The sequence below is a fragment of the Oncorhynchus mykiss genome, chromosome 18 (assembly GCF_013265735.2).
Source record: "Oncorhynchus mykiss isolate Arlee chromosome 18, USDA_OmykA_1.1, whole genome shotgun sequence".
In the NCBI taxonomy this organism is placed as follows: domain Eukaryota; kingdom Metazoa; phylum Chordata; class Actinopteri; order Salmoniformes; family Salmonidae; genus Oncorhynchus; species Oncorhynchus mykiss.
In genome coordinates, this window is record NC_048582.1 from 16,986,301 (window position 1) to 17,004,504 (window position 18,204).

The window sequence follows — 18,204 nt, forward strand, 5'->3', positions numbered from 1 at the left end:
CCAAGGCAGCAGAGTCCCTGCCGATCCTCCGAAAACACCTCTTCAAGGAGTATCTTAAATAATCACACCCCATCGTGAACTAACACTCACACTTTACTTTTTCCCCCTTACTAGCTCTGACTTTGCTGATAGCTACTTTATTGAGGGAAAATGTACATACTATGACTGTGATGTGTGGTTGTCCCACCTAGCTATCTTAAGATGAATGCACTAACTGTAAGTCGCTCTGGATAAGAGAGTCTGCTAAATGATTCAAGTGTAACATGTAAAAATGACAGTGGTGTTCCCATTATAGTGGATCAACAGAAGTTGCCATTTACTTTAAACAGTCAAGTACACAGAGGGGTGAAAACATCAATGTTTGTAGGGTCTTGTTCCACAAATGTGAAGAACACTGAGAAATGCACTGAACTCTGAGAGATGAATGTGAAAAGCTTTGAAATGGGAAGATATTGTACCTTGCTATACCTTCATTTGGAATTCACCCCATGTTCTTCATAAATATGAAAGAAAGAAGTGGGTCTCAGAAAGGATAGTTAATAATCGAACAGATGCTCGCCTCTCCCTTGCCACACCATTCCTCTGGAAACCATGACAGCGAGGTTAATGTTTACACAAGCCTTCTTTGTTGGGGAGCAACACACAAGACATTGGACATTTCTAACTCTGGTGGTCAATGTTTTCTGGGCTGAGGTGTGCAGGTTCCTCCTTTGCCTGTACAGGCAACATAAGGCCACACTCATAGAGGTAGTATTATTACATGTTTGTATTTCACAATGATTTTCAGAAGGCCAGTCCTGAAAGCACACTTTGTCCAGGGAGGGAGTGGAGGGAGTGGTGTCAGAAAGGTGAGCTGTCTGACGCCTAACCATTGATTGGGTGGGTGGGACTGCCTGGGCTGCTTTTGTAAGGACCGGGGCTAATGTTTCACTCAGGCAACAGTGTACTTGAATTGGAGTAGTCAGAATATTGTTAGATAACACACAGGACACAGGATTAAACAGTGAAGTACACAGAGGGGGGAAAACATCCATGTTTGTAGGGTCTTGTCTTTCAAGCCTGTAGAAACCTGGTAAGCCCAGGAGGCTGTCAGGTAGACCCAGGAGGCTGTCAGGTAGACCCAGGAGGCTGTCAGGTAGACCCAGGAGGCTGTCAGGTAGACCCAATGCCTACAACGGGTCACTAATTACAACTTGTGAGAAAAGTGACTTATTCACTCTAATTATTAACTATTTATGAACACATACTGAGATACGTAACTGCATTCAGACATTTAAATACTTTTGAATGGGAGAACTTAGGAAATGTCTTTAAATGTAGACATTTGCCGAAGACCCTAAAAGGTATAGAGGGGATAAATGATGCAGGACAACACAACACATTTGTTCTCTGTACACAGTTCATTTAAGACAGCTTTCCACTCCTGTCGCTGATCCTATGAACACTACCCTTGCAGCGCCTCTCTCCTCTCTCTCTCTCTCTCTCTCTCTCCCTCTCTCCACTCCCTCTCTCCCTTTCTGTCCTATCACCTCTCTCCTATCACCTCTCCTTCTCTCGTTCCCTTCATTTGCAGATGGCGGTGTAGTGAGGTGGCTGAGGACCAGTATGTGTGTGAGTGCGTGGAAGGACACATCCTCCCCTTGGAGAGAAAGAGAAACAGAGAAAGAGAGAGAGGAAGAAGAAGCAGCTGCTCTCCAGTAACAGGGTAAGACAATTCCACCCGACTGAACTTGACTCTTACTGTAAATGAACTAGAAACCACCCACAAACAGTTGTATCTGTTGATAAAAAATGATAATTGATAAGATAATTTGCAACATATGATCTTCCATGGTGTTGTACAGTATTTCAACTGTTTCTTGTTCCATAACCTTTGAACTTTTAACTACAGTGTGTTGAGCACGAGTTCTACATTCCAAAATGGGATTAACTGATAAGAATCAAATCGTGTCTGATGACCTAAACAATAACAACTGTTATGATCTCTGGAGGTTTTTTTTTATTTATTTTTTTAGGACGTGCTAGGGTTTTGAAAACTCCAGATTATGTGTGATTATTCCACTGCCAAAACAGAAGCCTACAGATAGGCTTCAACCTGTTTCTGTAAAAACAACACTATGCACTCATCCAGCAAGAAGGATGACTGCCATTACAGTGTTTGTCTTTCCTAAGTTATCCTTCATTGTCATCTAATAAAACTGCCTTTGGTAAACAACACTGCTCTGTATATAAAGCATAATGCTGGTTGTGAACAGGACCAGAGTAATCGCTGATCATTCACTGGACAATCAGATTTCATAATGGCTGTTTGGTTAAAATACCTTAATTAAAGGGAGAGCACAAAACCATTGAGTTCCGGTTCATATTTCTTTAGTCTAGTACCCAGGGATAGATCATAGGGGGTAGCTCTCTACCTTAGTCCCTCCATTATCAACAGGTATTATCCCATATGTTCACTGCACTGCTGTGATGTGTGGAGACTTACTGAAAGTGTCAGGTCCCCTGGGCTTGTGTTGTTTGGCTCGCTGAGGAGTCCCTTGGCTCTCATTGTGCAGTGCTGTTACGTAGGACTTATCAGTCACACTTCCTTTTTAGAGGCTTTTTCCAGGGAGGGACCATGTTGGTACCTGGTTTCTATTTACTTACATGGTAAGTAAGCAGCAGTGGGGGCTGCTGAGGGGAGGATGGCTCATAATAATGGCTGGAACAGAGCGAATGGAATGGTATCAAACACATAGAAACCATGTGTTTGGTGTATTTGATACCATTCCACCCATTCCACTCCAGCCATTACCACAATCTCGTCCTCCCCAGGTAAGGTGCCACCAACCTCCTGTGGTAAGCAGGTCAAACGATGTTAAGATCTTCTATACTTTTGGGCCTCCCGGGTGGCGCAGTGGTTAAGGGTGCTGTACTGCAGCGCCAGCTGTACCACCAGAGACTCATTGTGTTCGCGCCCAGGCTCTGTTGCAACCGGGTGCGACCGGGAGGTCCGTGGGCCACGCACAATATATCCTTGACTCATCGCGCACCAGCGACTCCTGTGGCGGGCCGGGTGCAGTGCACGCTAACCAAGGTGGCCAGGTACACGGTGTTTCCTCCGACACATTGGTGCGGCTGGCTTCCGGGTTGGATGCGCACTGTGTTAAGAAGCAGTGCGGCTTGGTTGGGTTGTGTATCGGAGGACGCATGACTTTCAACCTTTGTCTCTCCCGGGCCCGTACGGGAGTTGTAGCGATGAGACAAGATAGTAACTACTAACAATTGGATACCACGAAAAAGGGGTGTAAATTTTTTTTTTTTTTAAATAGACCTTCTATACTTTGAGCAATGTATTTCTTTGTTTATTCTTTGTTTATTGTTCACAGCCATTTCCAGTCTAATAAATATATTTTTATTCAAATGGATTCATTTACACTCCGGAAACATTTAATCTGATTATTTTATTGTATGCGTGGTACTGTAAAAAGTAGATGGTTTCCTCTTATCTATACAGTAGCTCAGCTGTGGGGTTCCATCATAGCCTTGGGGGAACAACCGGCCATGCTGACGTCACTACAGGCACTCGAGGACCTGAGGTGTCGCAGCCGCAGGTGTGTGTGTGTGAGGTCTAAAAGGTTACACAAGTTCATCATCTCATTAAACAGTAATATACAGGCTTATCCTCGCCAGATCCACAGATAGACAGAGCCATGGATAGCCAGCCATCATATACAGTCTCTTGGCTTGATTTAGAATCTCAATAGACACCATGTTGACACTAAAAGTTACACCTGAGACATTGACACTTCTAGTTACAATGCAAATTAGAATGTTTTAATCATGGAACGTTTGGTGCCAACAAGGAGGATAGTTAGCTTAAAGGCTCTTCTACCACAGAGTGGAAGTCAGAAACCAATACACGCAGTCAGTCAGGAAAGCTAAGGCCAGCTTCTTCAGGCAGAAGTTTGCATCCTATAGCTCCAACTCCAAAAAGTTTTGGGACACTGTGAAGTCCATGGAGAACAAGAGCACCTCCTCCCAGCTGCCCACTGCACTAAGGCTAGGTAACACGGTCACCACCGATAAATCCATGATTATCGAAAACTTCAACAAGCATTTCTCAACGGCTGGCCATGCCTTCCGCCTGGCTACTCCAATCTCGGCCAACAGCTCCGCCCCCCCCCCCCCCCCCCCCCCCGCAGCTACTCGCCCAAGCCTCTCCAGGTTCTCCTTTACCCAAATCCAGATAGCAGATGTTCTGAAAGAGCTGCAAAACCTGGACCCGTACAAATCAGCTGTGCTTGACAATCTGGACCCTCTATTTCTGAAACTATCCGCTGCCATTGTCGCAACCCCTATTACCAGCCTGTTCAACCTCTCTTTCATATCGTCTGAGATCCCCAAGGATTGGAAAGCTGCCACGGTCAACCCCCTCTTCAAAGGGGGAGACACCCTGGACCCAAACTGTTACATACCTATATCCATCCTGCCCTGCCTATCTAAGGTCTTCGAAAGCCAAGTCAACAAACAGGTCACTGACCATCTCGAATCCCACCGTACCTTCTCCGCTGTGCAATCTGGTTTCCGAGCCGGTCACGGGTGCACCTCAGCCACGCTCAAGGTACTAAACGATATCATAACCGCCATCGATAAAAGACAGTACTGTGCAGCCGTCTTCATCGACCTTGCCAAGGCTTTCGACTCTGTCAATCACCATATTCTTATCGGCAGACTCAGTAGCCTCGGTTTTTCGGATGACTGCCTTGCCTGGTTCACCAATTACTTTGCAGACAGAGTTCAGTGTGTCAAATCGGAGGGCATGCTGTCCGGTCCTCTGGCAGTCTCTATGGGGGTGCCACAGGGTTCAATTCTCGGGCCGACTCTTTTTTCTGTATATATCAATGATGTTGCTCTTGCTGCGGGCGATTCCCTGATCCACCTCTACGCAGACGACACCATTCTATATACTTCCGGCCCGTCCTTGGACACTGTGCTATCTAACCTGCAAACAAGCTTCAATGCCATACAACACTCCTTCCGTGGCCTCCAACTGCTCTTAAACGCTAGTAAAACCAAATGCATGCTTTTCAACCGTTCGCTGCCTGCACCCGCACGCCTGACCAGCATCACCACCCTGGATTGTTGCGACCTTGAATATGTGGACATCTATAAGTACCTAGGTGTCTGGCTAGACTGTGAACGCTCCTTCCAGACTCATATCAAACATCTCCAATCGAAAATTAAATCAAGAGTCGGCTTTCTATTCCGCAACAAAGCCTCCTTCACTCACGCCGCCAAACTTACCCTAGTAAAACTGACTATCCTACCGATCCTCGACTTTGGCGATGTCATCTACAAAATTGCTTCCAACACTCTACTCAGCAAACTGGATGCAGTTTATCACAGTGCCATCCGTTTTGTCACTAAAGCACCTTATACCACCCACCACTGCGACTTGTATGCTCTAGTCGGCTGGCCCTCGCTACATATTCGTCGCCAGATCCACTGGCTCCAGGTCATCTACAAGTCCATGCTAGGTATAGCTCCGCCTTATCTCAGTTCACTGGTCACGATGGCAACACCCATCCGTAGCACGCGCTCCAGCAGGTGTATCTCACTGATCATCCCTAAAGCCAACACCTCATTTGGCCGCCTTTCGTTCCAGTACTCTGCTGCCTGTGACTGGAACGAATTGCAAAAATCGCTGAAGTTGGAGACTTTTATCTCCCTCACCAACTTCAAACATCTGCTATCTGAGCAGCTAACCGATCGCTGCAGCTGTACATAGTCAATTGGTAAATAGCCCACCCATTTTCACCTACCTCATCCCCATACTGTTTTTATTTATTTACTTTTCTGCTCTTTTGCACACCAATATCTCTACCTGTACATGCCCATCTGATCATTTATCACTCCAGTGTTAATCTGCAAAATTGTAATTATTCGCCTACCTCCTTATGCCTTTTGCACACAATGTATATAGACTCCCCTTTTTTTTCTACTGTGCTATTGACTGTATGTTTGTTTATTCCATTTATTCCACTGCTTTGCTTTATCTTGGCCAGGTCGCAGTTGTAAATGAGAACTTGTTCTCAACTGGCCTACCTGTTTAAATAAAGGTGAAATAATAAATAAATAAATAAATAAATAAATCAAATAAAATAAAAAGAGTGCATACGTAGTATACAGATGCCGTATCTTAATTTGAGCCAGTTAAAACAGCATGATAACAGCATATAATCCTGCAGCAACAGGAAATGTGAATTGTTATGTGGATTATAATTAATGAACATGTTTTGTAGGGGTTGATACGTTTATCATTAGGGCAAATCGAGTCTGACATTTTAAAGTGGAAATTACAATTCCTTCAACAACAGGATGATCAAATTAAGATATGGCATCTGTACTGTGCTGTTTGTAGCCAGCTGGATCAGGACTGGCCAGCCAACTTCAGTAATATCCTGTAGCTGCAGGATAGGATTTCACCAGAGACAGTACCCCTGCTGTTCCCTATTGTTGGGTTTGTTCTCTGCAGATATCCATTCTGCTGGGCACCAGGGTTCAAGGCCTGGTTGCTGTGTGTGGTTCAGTAGTTGGGTTGCTCAGTGAGCTGCACCGACCTTTAGTCTTCTACTCTGCTGGGAGATTATGTTCCAGTTGACAGCTAGTTGCAGAGCAGGGTTGTTGTATTAGACTGGGTTGTTGTATTAGACTGGGTTGTTGTATTAGACTGGGTTGTTGTATTAGACAGGGTTGTTGTATTAGACTGGGTTGTTGTATTAGACTGGGTTGTTGTATTATACAGGGTTGTTGTATTAGACTGGGTGTCTGTATTAAACAGGGTTTCTGTATTAGACTGGGTGTCTGTATTAAACAGGGTTTCTGTATTAAACAGGGTTGCTGTATTAGACTGGGTTGTTGTATTAGACTGGGTGTTTGTATTTAACAGGGTTGCTGTATTAGACTGGGTGTCTGTATTAAACAGGGTTGCTGTATTAGACTGGGTGTCTGTATTAAACAGGGTTGCTGTATTAGACAGGGTTGTTGTATTAGACAGGGTTGCTGTATTAAACAGGGTTTTCTGTATTAGACTGGGTGTCTGTATTAAACAGGGTTGTTGTATTAGACTGGGTGTCTGTATTAAACAGGGTTGTTGTATTAAACAGGGTTGTTGTATTAAACAGGGTTGTTGTATTAAACAGGGTTGTTGTATTAAACAGGGTTGTTGTATTAGACTGGGTTGTTGTATTAGACTGGGTTGTTGTATTAGACAGGGTTGTTGTATTAGACAGCGTTGCTGTATTAGACTGGGTTGCTGTATTAGACTGGGTTGTTGTATTAGACAGGGTTGCTGTATTAGACTGGGTTGTTGTATTAGACAGGGTTGCTGTATTAAACAGGGTTGCTGTATTAGACAGGTTTGCTGTATTAGACAGAGTTGCTGTATTAGACAGGGTTGCTGTATTAGACAGGGTTGCTGTATTAAACAGGGTTGTTGTATTAGACTGGGTTGTTGTATTAGACTGGGTTGTTGTATTAGACAGCGTTGCTGTATTAGACTGGGTTGCTGTATTAAACAGGGTTGCTGTATTAGACAGGTTTGCTGTATTAGACAGAGTTGCTGTATTAGACTGGGTTGCTGTATTAGACAGGGTTGCTGTATTAAACAGGGTTGCTGTATTAGACAGGTTTGCTGTATTAGACAGAGTTGCTGTATTAGACAGGGTTGCTGTATTAGACAGGGTTGCTGTATTAAACAGGGTTGTTGTATTAGACTGGGTTGTTGTATTAGACTGGGTTGTTGTATTAGACAGCGTTGCTGTATTAGACTGGGTTGCTGTATTAAACAGGGTTGCTGTATTAGACAGGTTTGCTGTATTAGACAGAGTTGCTGTATTAGACAGGGTTGCTGTATTAGACAGGGTTGCTGTATTAAACAGGGTTGCTGTATTAGACTGGGTTGTTGTATTAGACTGGGTTTTTGTATTAGACAGCGTTGCTGTATTAGACTGGGTTGTTGTATTAGACAGAGTTGCTGTATTAGACAGAGTTGCTGTATTAGACAGGGTTGCTGTATTAGACAGGGTTGCTGTATTAAACAGGGTTGCTGTATTAGACTGGGTTGTTGTATTAGACTGGGTTGTTGTATTAGACAGCGTTGTTGTATTAGACTGGGTTGTTGTATTAGACAGGGTTGTTGTATTAGACAGGGTTGCTGTATTAAACAGCGTTGCTGTATTAGACTGGGTTGCTGTATTAGACTGGGTTGTTGTATTAGACAGAGTTGCTGTATTAGACAGAGTTGCTGTATTAGACAGGGTTGCTGTATTAGACAGGGTTGCTGTATTAAACAGGGTTGCTGTATTAGACTGGGTTGTTGTATTAGACTGGGTTGTTGTATTAGACAGCGTTGTTGTATTAGACTGGGTTGTTGTATTAGACAGGGTTGTTGTATTAGACAGGGTTGCTGTATTAAACAGCGTTGCTGTATTAGACTGGGTTGCTGCATGTGGTTTGCTGGCTGGGTTCAGTGCACTAACCCTGTCTTCTCCCTGAGTTCTCCCTGCTTGGATACGTCTTGAAGAAAGATGGATTGGGGGAGTTTGGGGGTGCTTAGAACTCTGGTGAACCTCTGGTTTTTGTTGTCTTCTTTCAGACATTGTGTGAAAGAGCTGTCCGTGTGTGCGTGTGCGTGTGTGTAAGCATTATGAGTCTGGGAAAGGTTGAACTCAGGTCGTGTTTAATTTGTCTCCTTGTTATTTAATGTCACATCACGTCACCAGTGGACTGCTAGGCAACTCCTATTCAGGACCAGGCACAAAGTCAACACAGGAGCTGAAAGCCTCTTGTCTGGTCCGCTTGCTCCAATCAAACGCTCCATGATATCTGCTGAAAGAGAAATACTGTTGAAACTAATTGGAACTGCTGACACAATAATCACTGAACTGGCAAACTTGACTTGAGAAAATGTTACATCAAATGAAAAGCGCTTATTTATTAACTATGAATAGCTAGAACAATGACAATAGCAAAGCTAATATCTAACGCCTGACAAAAAGTAGACCATTTATCAGGTTTGTTAGGTTTCATAAACGTTGGCTGAGTTCAGAGGTGTTATCAGCTTGTTCAAGGAAAAGAGGGTGTGAAACTATTTATTATCAATGAAGTAATTTACTGGTATGTCAGCTGGATAATCAAATGTGCTATAATTAAATATTAAATAAATAAATACATGTTATTAAAATACGACAACTCCAAAATCTGTTGAGACAATGTATTCAAATATATGTATATATATATTTTTTATGGTTTTTAGTATTTTTGACAGTAGTGCAGGAAATGTAAAGGGAGACAGCTAGTAAGAGCATAGACAGAGGGTGGCTGAGACAGGGCTCCAACCCACATCGCCAAGGGGGTATAGAGGTATATTTGGCAGTGTGTGCACAGTACCAATACTCAGGCAGTAAGTCTGAGGACAGTCCTGAAAGCACACTTTGTCCAGGGAGGGAGTGGTGTGATAGAGGTGAGCTGTAACCTGCAGTCTACTGGCTCCTGAATGGCTCACAGGAAGAGCCATTGTTCAAACAGAACCCTCAGGCGTTGCTAAATACTGGTTTTTGTCTTGCCCTGTCTCTCTTCCTAGGTAAGAGCAGCTAACTCCAGTCTCCTGTCATGGATACCAACGCTGGGGAAGTGGAGGACTCAGGAGAAGAGCTCACAGGTAGAACACGTCTACTTTCAAATGTAAACAGACATACGTAGCTGGCAAAGCATTCACTCCCAATGCACCATTCATATACAGTATATTATGCAATGCAAACAGGAATGAACTTCACAGCCAAAGTCTCATGTCTGACTCTGCAAACAAAACCAAATGTAGGACAGTAACTTCGTGGTGGTTTCAGGGAGGAAGAAGTCTCGGTTCAAGCTGCTGAAGAGTCGTCTGTTTGGCCGTCTGAAGAGGAAGGAGACTGAAGGACTGATGAAGCAGAGCCAGTCCGCCAGTGATGTCACTGCTGATGTCATAGCTCCGAGGGACGACGACTCAGAGGATGACTGTTTGTAAGCATCTGACCTCTTTCACTCACTGGAAATAGTAGCATGTCAAGTTGATCAAGTTATCAAGTTTTAGTAGCACGTCGACTGGGAAATACTGTATGTATGTAGTAAACATATTTTTGAACTGTGTCACTTACAGGGGCGGTCCAAATACACTGGGGTCCAGAGCTCTGTCACATGACAGCATCTTCCTGGCTGACCAATCACAGAGCTCCTCTGAGCCGACGAGGGTTCTGTCTCAGGAGAATGTACACAGCAGGATACGAGAACTGCAGGTGAATCCGTAGGTGGGAGGGTCCTTATAGTCTAATCTACTGTTGTGATTGGTCCAGGAGTGTGCTCATCACACATGCACTGTTTCTGATTGGGCAGCTGAAACTGCAGCGGCAGAACATGTGTCTGGGCCCTCCCCCCTTGCTGATCCCTGGAAAGAGAATGGAAGATTCCGGAGCTGCCTCTGAGGATGATGGTTTACCCCAGAGCCCTCCAGAGATCTTGTTCCATGACCGAACAGCACAGGGGCCTTCCTACAAGGTGAATGGGGCTGATCACATTTACTGCACACACATAGATACAATTGATCTAACTTATATTTATCCAGGATAGTCTCATTGAGATAACATCTATTTTTAGAGAACAAACCTTGCTGTAGTCAGTAGAGTCTGTTGGTACACTTGCAAACAAAACACAATGTAATCATCACCATTATCATCATCATTCCTCATTACTCTTCCACCACCTTGTGTGACTGACTGATTGACACCTCTTCCTCCATTCCATCCCCAGTTCCCTGACACTCACAGGCACCATAGCTCTCTGAGTTTAGCAGGGACAGGAAGTGAGGAGGAGGAGCAGGTGATGCAACTTCCTGTCTGCGTTACACCACATCCCACATTCACATATTGATCATCCTAACAACATTCACCGAAAACATGTTTGTTGGGTCCATTTCAGTTGTTAATGTGCTTTTCTACTTTCTCAGTGCCTCTCCCAGCCCTCCTCCCGTCCTCTCTCCCCGAATCCTGCTTCCCCCTGTGATCCAGAGCCCTCCCCTGCAGTGGACTTTACCAGCCCAGCCCAGTACACTCCTAGCCTGGACAGCTCTGCCGCACGTCACCGCATGTCTGTTAAACCCAGGAACCAGAGGGCCAGCGCCAAGGGAAGGAAAGGTCCCCTGGTAAGATTTCACTGTGTAGTGTAACATCAAAACACCAAATAGTGGGTACTGGGCAGCATTTCAATCTCTAATGCCTTCATTACAGTGTAAATATAAGACCATGGTTTAACAGGCTGTTTTTCTTGTCTGTGTCATTACTAGAGAGCAAGCAGACTTGGCTCAGAGAGCCTGAGTGACCTGGACCCAGACCAGCCCCTGTCTGAGAGGGAGGAAGAGCAGGATGGAACAGAGGACGAGGACAGAGAGGAAGAGGAGGAGAGGGAGCGACTGTTCTCTTCATCTCCAAAAGACTCTGAGGACAAGCCCTGGCAGTCAATACCCCCTGGTGGTCAGAAAGAGGTATTACAAAGACAAGAGTCCTCCGAGACAGAGGGACGCGTCACCACCAACCCTCTCTACCTCCAGGCTATGACCTCTCCTCTACCAGAACCCATGACCAAGACCTCCATCCTGGAGACCCCGAGCCTGCCCACTCCCCCTTCAGCAGCAGTGGAGGAGCCACAGAAGCCCCCGGAACCTATCCGGGTCAAACGCCCAAGAACTCTCATCCAGGATAATTCAGACCGGGGAAGTCGGCCTGGGTCTACATCGGAAAATACCCTCTCCAGGCCTCTCAGTCCTGTCTATGGATCAGATAATGTCACTTCCATCACAAATCAACTGCCCTCAAAAGAGAAGCCAGAGGAGAATATGACCCCAGCCACCTCTAACAAGGGAGACAGGTTGAGCAGAAACACACAGGGTGTGAGCCTAGCAGACACCAGCAGCTCTACACACCACTCTGCTCTACCTACCCCTGCCTCTCGCGTTATAAGACAAACACAGAGACCTGCTTTTGAGAGAGAGTCTGTCAGAGAGACTACAGCAGTCCCACTGTCGGGCGTTAATGAAGAAACCTCCAAATTGGACCTGGTGCAGAGGACAACAGGGCCACCTACTGGCCCTGAAGACACACTGCCTGGAGCAAACAGTTTCTCCACCTCCTTGAGACAACGTTCCAAGAGCGCCACTGGCAGAGCCCAAACAGGGACAAGAAATGAGGAGATGAATGCAGAAGGAAAAGGAGGGGAGGGTTTGGTGGCCAAGAACCCTCATCAGGAGTCTGTCAGAAGGCAAGAGGTAAAACCAGAGCAGGTCACATTTAAAGGTCTGAAGGAAAACCAACCACAACCCTCACGTCAGGAGAGAAATGTACAAACAGAGGTAGAAGTAGTGGAGGAGACAGGACTGAAGGGAGGAGAGAAAAGGGATGGGCAGAGTGAGGGAAATGAGGAGAAGGAGCAGGAGCAGGAGAGGAGGAGTGCTTTCGGAGTGAAGCTGCGCACCACTTCTCAGTCTCTGAAGTATCGCTTGCAAAGGGACCAAGAATTCAGGGTTAAGTGTCCTATTGTCTCAACAACTGCAGAACCAGTCAAAGGCGAAATTGGCACAAGTTCAAAGGTCAGGGATGACTTGGCAAATAAGGCTTCGAGGAAGGGCCCGTCACAAGTGTCTGACTGCCCCCCCTCATACACCCCTGAAAGAAACAGACTCGACGTGAACCAAGGTACGTGTGTCCTCTAGAACGTCGTCGATAGTTCAGCAGAGAAATTGAGCCTCGCGTTCAACGCTCTGAGTTGTTGCGGAAATTGACCTACTACGCTGTTTACTTTCTGAATCTACGTCATATCGCTGAGTCTATATTGAATAACTATTAACTTGAACTATGCACTAACTAACTTTGCGCTAACAAGGTGTTCTAGCTCACACGGTTGCAGCTATGTCAGTCTACTCAGGGCCCTGTTTCAATAGCATGTACTCACCTCTAGGCACTGTCTTGGTTCTATCCTTAGATGATGATGATACTGACCTGGTAGTAGATGCCTTTTCAGACCCAGGTAACATATATCCACTGAACCACTGAAAACTTCTCTAATAATCAATCATACAATAGTAGTTACAGTATAATGATCACTTCTGAATCATTGGGCAATTTCCCCTCCAGTCAAAACTGGATCCAGTACAATAATGTATACTATATGTGCCCTCTGTAATTATTGGGACAGTGAAGCATTTTTTCTTCCTTTGGCTCTATACTCTATATATTTGGTCCCATATTCCTAGCATTCAATGACTACCTAAATCTTGTGACTCTACAAATTTGCTGGATGCTTACATTTGTGTTTCAGATCATTTTGTGCCCAATAGAATTGAATGGTAAATAATGTATTGTGTCATTCTTGAGTCACTTTTATTGTATATAAGAATAGAATATGTTTCTAAACACTTCTATATTAAAGTGGATGCTACCATGATTACTGATAATCCTGAATGAATCTTGAATAAGTAAGAAAGTTCCAGATGCACAAATATCCTACCCCCAAGACATGCTAACCTCTCACCATTACATTTTGTTGGGGGTATAATATTTGTGCATCTGTAACTTTCTCACTCATCACTATTGATGATTCATTCAGCATTATCCATGTATCATGGTAGCATCCACATTCATGTAGAAGTGTTTACAAACATATTCTATTCTTATTTTCAATAAACGTGACTCAATACATTTTTTACTATTCATTTCTATTGGGCACAAAATAATCTGAAACACAACCAAAACAAACAGAAAATGTACAAAAGTGCAGTCACAAGCTTGATGTAGTCATTGCGTGCTATGAATATGGGACCAAATACTTCACTTTTTACTACTTTAATACATATAAGTGAATTTGTCCCAATACTTTCGCTCACCTAAAATGGGGGGACTATGAACAAAAACTGCTGTAATTTCTAAACGGTTCACCTGACATGAATGAAAATACCCTCAAATTAAAGCTGACAGTCTGTACTTTAACCTCAGAGTCATTGTTTAATTTCAAATCCAAAACTTGGAGTATAGAGCCAAAAGAAGAAAACATGCTTCACTGTCCAAATAATTACAGGGGCACTGTTTGTAATAAGATCTCTGTTTCACCTCAATCATAATATTGCCAATATCGACCAAACCAAATGAACCACAGAATAAATGAAGATGTTCTGATTAAATATTGGATTCACAACTCCAGTCATCAAACACCACAGTATCTTTTAAATACACTTTAAATAAAGTTTGACTTGATTTCAACAACGTCACCCATTGTTCCTCAGACAAAGGCCCATCCTCCAGACCTGCTCTGGGGCTCCCAAGATGGGCTGAGACCCCTGGGTCTAATGGGTCAGCTGGATCGGAGCCTGTCTGGATGTCCATGGCCCGGGAAAAGACCAGGAGTCTCCAACAGCATCTCAGTCCAGAGACAGTGCCTGGGACAGGGGGGACAACAACGCCCCAGTACACCCCATCACCACTGCCAGCTCCAACCCCAGACCCACAGCCAAGATTACAACCAACAGCTCAGCCATCAACACAACCTCCATCACAATCACAGCCAAGCACAAAAACAGCCTCGCAAAAACAAACATCACCCCCAGTGGTACAACCCCCATCTCAACCAATACCAAGCGGTAGACCAATCCTACGGGGAATGCATCTGACAGCTAAACTCAAAACATTGCCTTCAGATCAGCCTAACACACAAACAGCATCACAACCGACACCACAAGGAACAGCTCAACAGCTGACACAACCGTCCTCCCAACCTCACACGCCAACCAGACCAACTCTACGAGGAGCATCTGAGAGATCCTCCACGTCTCTGAAGAGAGCTGAGAAGATGCCTGTGGAGAAATGGACAGAAAGAGCGCTCCCGACTGGGACTATGGTAAATATTTGACTGTGCCCCCACTAGGGTCAGACATTTTTCCTGGTCAGTTGTGAGGAAAAACAACTGACTCAACCAGAGTAAGTCTTCATTTTGTAACTAAGATGTAATGTGGCCAGTTTAGTAAGTAATATGTCATCTCTGTATTTTATCTTAGGAGGAATCTAGCAATGGTCAAATTGAGATTCACATCGCAAATCCTGAGATACCTTCTTCTTCATCATCATCATCCTCATTGTCACACCGGGGTCAGCCAACCTGGATGGAACTTGCCAAGAGGAAATCTCTGGCCTGGAGTGACAAGACTATGGACTAAGAGAAATGCGCGCGTGCGTGTGTGTTTGAGGGAGGTAAAGAGGTTCCTAAAGAGAGTAAGAAGAAGACTGAAATAAAATAATGATTTGTTGCTGACTGTATTATTTGAACCTACTGGATTCAGAGTTTAAAACCTCTTTCCCTTACTATGCCTTACTCTTCTAACCATTACATTTTTAAAATTACTTATATTTCACATCGGCCAGACTGATGCTAAACTACTGCGCATAACAACACTAAACCAAGAGGTCTGGAATTTTATGGCAAGAAGGCATACTCTTGTTTGTTGCTGGTTCAAACTCCGATTCAGTTTTTTCACTGCTTTTGACATATCACTCCATGCTTGATCCCTGTTGTCTGGAATAAATATACTGTAAATTGTATTCTGACTAGTTTGAATTGTGTTCGGTTCAATCAACCATCAATAAGCTATTATCAACCACAATGGGGCTGCCTCATCAATGGGGCCACCGTGGAAATGGTCAATAACTGCAAATTCCTTGACGTACATATCTCAGAGAATCTGAAATGGTCTAACCACACGAACACCATAGTGAAGAAGGCACGACAGAGATTCTTCAACTTCAGTATGCTGAAGAAATTCGCCCTGTCCTCGAGGGCCCTCACAGTGTTCTACAGGAGCACCATCGAGAGCATACTGTCAGGCTGCATCACAGCCTGGTACGGCAACTCCACCGCCGCGGAGCGCAAGACTCTTCATAGGTTGATACGTGCAGCCGAACGCACCATTGGGTGCACACTGTATGCTCTACAGAGCACCTAAACTCAGCAAAAAAGAAACATCGTCTCACTGCCAACTGCGTTTATTTTCAGCAAACTTAACATGTGCAAATATTTGTATGAACATAACAAGATTCAACAACTGAGACATAAACTGAACAAGTTCCACAGACATGTGACTAACAGAAATTAAATAATGTGTTCCTGAACAAAGGGGTGGTCAAAATCAAAAGTAACAGTCAGTACCTGGTGTGGCCACCAGCTGCATTAAGTGCTGCAGCGCATCTCCTCCTCATGGACTGCACCAGATTTGCCAGTTCTTGCTGTGAGATGTTACCCCACTCTTCCACCAAAGCACCTGCAAGTTGACTGACATTTCTGGGGGGAATGGCCCTAGCCCTCACCCTCCGATCCAACTGGTCCCAGACGTGCTCAATGGGATTGAGATCCGCGCTCTTTGCTGGGCATGGCAGAACACTGACATTCCTGTCTTGCAGGAAATCACACTCTGGTGGTGGCATTGTCATGCTGGAGGGTCATGTCAGGATGAGCCTGCAGGAAGTGTACCACATGAGGGAGGAGGATGTCTTCCCCGTAATGCACAGCGTTGAGATTGCCTGCAATGACAACAAGCTCAGTCTGATGATGCTATGATACACTCCCCCCAGACCATTTTTTTCACCTTTATTTAAGTTCTCCTTTTACAATTGCGACCTGGCCAAGATAAAGCAAAGCAGTTCGACACATTCAACAACACAGAGTTACACATGGAGTAAAACAAACATACAGTCAATAATACAGTAGAAAAATAAGTCTATATACAATGTGAGCAAGTGAGGTGAGATAAAGGAGGTAAAGGCAAAAAAGGCCATGGTGGCAAAGTAAATACAATATAGCAAGTAAAACACTGGAATGGTTGATTTGCAGTGGAAGAATGTGCAAAGTAGAGATAGAAATAATGGGGTGCAAAGGAGCAAAATAAATAAATAAATACAGTAGGGAAAGAGGTAGTTGTTTGGGCTAAATTATAGATGGGCTATGTACAGGTGCAGTAATCTGTGAGCTGCGATGACAGCTGGTGCTTAAAGCTAGTGAGGGAGATAAGTGTTTCCAGTTTCAGAGATTTTTGTAGTTCGTTCCAGTCATTGGCAGTCACTGCTGGAGCGTGTGCTACAGGTGGGTGCTGCTATGGTGACCAGCGAGCTGAGATAAGGGGGGACTTTACCTAGCAGGGTCTTGTAGATGACCTGGAGCCAGTGGGTTTGGCGACGAGTATGAAGCGAGGGCCAGCCAACGAGAGCGTACAGGTCGCAGTGGTGAGTAGTATATGCGGCTTTGGTGACAAAACGGATGACGGACCCTCCACCTCCAAATTGATCCCGCTCCAGAGTACAGGCCTCGGAGTAACGCTCATTCCTTCAACGATAAACGCGAATCCGATCATCATCCCTAGTGAGCCAAAACTGCGACTCATCAGTGAAGAGCACTTTTTGCCAGTCCTGTCTGGTCCAGCGATGGTGGGTTATTGCCCATAGGCGATGGTGGGTTATTGCCCATAGGCGATGTTGTTGCCCGTGATGTCTTGTGAGGATCTGCCTTACAACAGGCCTACAAGCCCTCAGTCCAGCCTCTCTCAGCCTATTGCGGACAGTCTGAGCACTGATGGAAGGATTGTGTGTTCCTGGTGTAACTCGGGCAGCTGTTTTTGCCATCCTGTACCTGTCCCGCAGGTGTGATGTTCGGATGTACCGATCCTGTGCAGGTGTTCTTACACGTGGTCTGCCTCTGCGAGGACGATCTGCTGTCTGTCCTGTCTCCCTGTAGTGCTGTCTTAGGTGTCTCACAGTACGGACATAGCAATTTATTGCCCTGGCCACATCTGCAGTCCTCATGCCTCCTTGCAGCATGCCTAAGGCACGTTCACGCAGATGAGCAGGGACCCTGAGCATCTTTCTTTTGGTGTTTTACAGAGTCAGTAGAAATGCCTCTTTAGTGTTCTAAATTTTCATAACTGTGACCTTAATTGCCTTCTGTCTGTAAGCTGTTAGTGTCTTAACGACCGTTCCACAGGGGCATGTTCATTAATTGTTTATGGTTCATTGAACAAGCATGAAAAACAGTGTTTAAACCCTTTACAATGAAGATCTGTGAAGTTAGTTATATACAAATTATCTTTGAAAGACAGGGTCC

At 44.8% G+C, this 18,204-nt stretch overlaps 1 protein-coding gene across 5 annotated transcripts; it reads left to right on the top strand.

Moving 5' to 3' along the window:
• The first annotated feature begins 1,439 nt into the window (after positions 1–1,439).
• LOC110495688 (CRACD-like protein) lies at positions 1,440–15,656 on the top strand. 5 transcript variants are annotated; one of them, XM_036952059.1, is made up of 12 exons: positions 1,442–1,705; positions 3,497–3,593; positions 9,626–9,726; positions 9,888–10,044; positions 10,181–10,316; positions 10,414–10,575; positions 10,828–10,896; positions 11,024–11,218; positions 11,360–12,764; positions 13,051–13,095; positions 14,348–14,958; positions 15,116–15,656. In XM_036952059.1, the coding sequence occupies exons 4-12, from the start codon at positions 9,965–9,967 to the stop codon at positions 15,272–15,274; spliced, it is 2,862 nt and encodes a 953-aa protein (XP_036807954.1). In that variant the 5' UTR covers positions 1,442–1,705; positions 3,497–3,593; positions 9,626–9,726; positions 9,888–9,964; the 3' UTR covers positions 15,275–15,656. The 5 variants fall into 5 exon arrangements, with proteins under 5 accessions (XP_021426744.2, XP_036807954.1, XP_021426743.2 ...); XM_021571068.2 differs by having other exon boundaries at positions 9,626–9,703; XM_021571067.2 differs by lacking the exon at positions 3,497–3,593 and having other exon boundaries at positions 9,626–9,703.
• The last annotated feature ends 2,548 nt before the right edge of the window (positions 15,657–18,204 follow it).

Bases quoted from the DNA above. Each gene is read 5' to 3' on its own strand.
- LOC110495688 (XM_021571068.2), top strand. From the start codon at position 9,655: ATGGATACCAACGCTGGGGAAGTGGAGGACTCAGGAGAAGAGCTCACA. The intron at 9,704-9,887 runs GTAGAACACGTC...TGGTGGTTTCAG, and splicing joins CTCAGGAGAAGAGCTCACAG to GGAGGAAGAAGTCTCGGTTC. The intron at 11,219-11,359 runs GTAAGATTTCAC...TGTCATTACTAG, and splicing joins AGGGAAGGAAAGGTCCCCTG to AGAGCAAGCAGACTTGGCTC.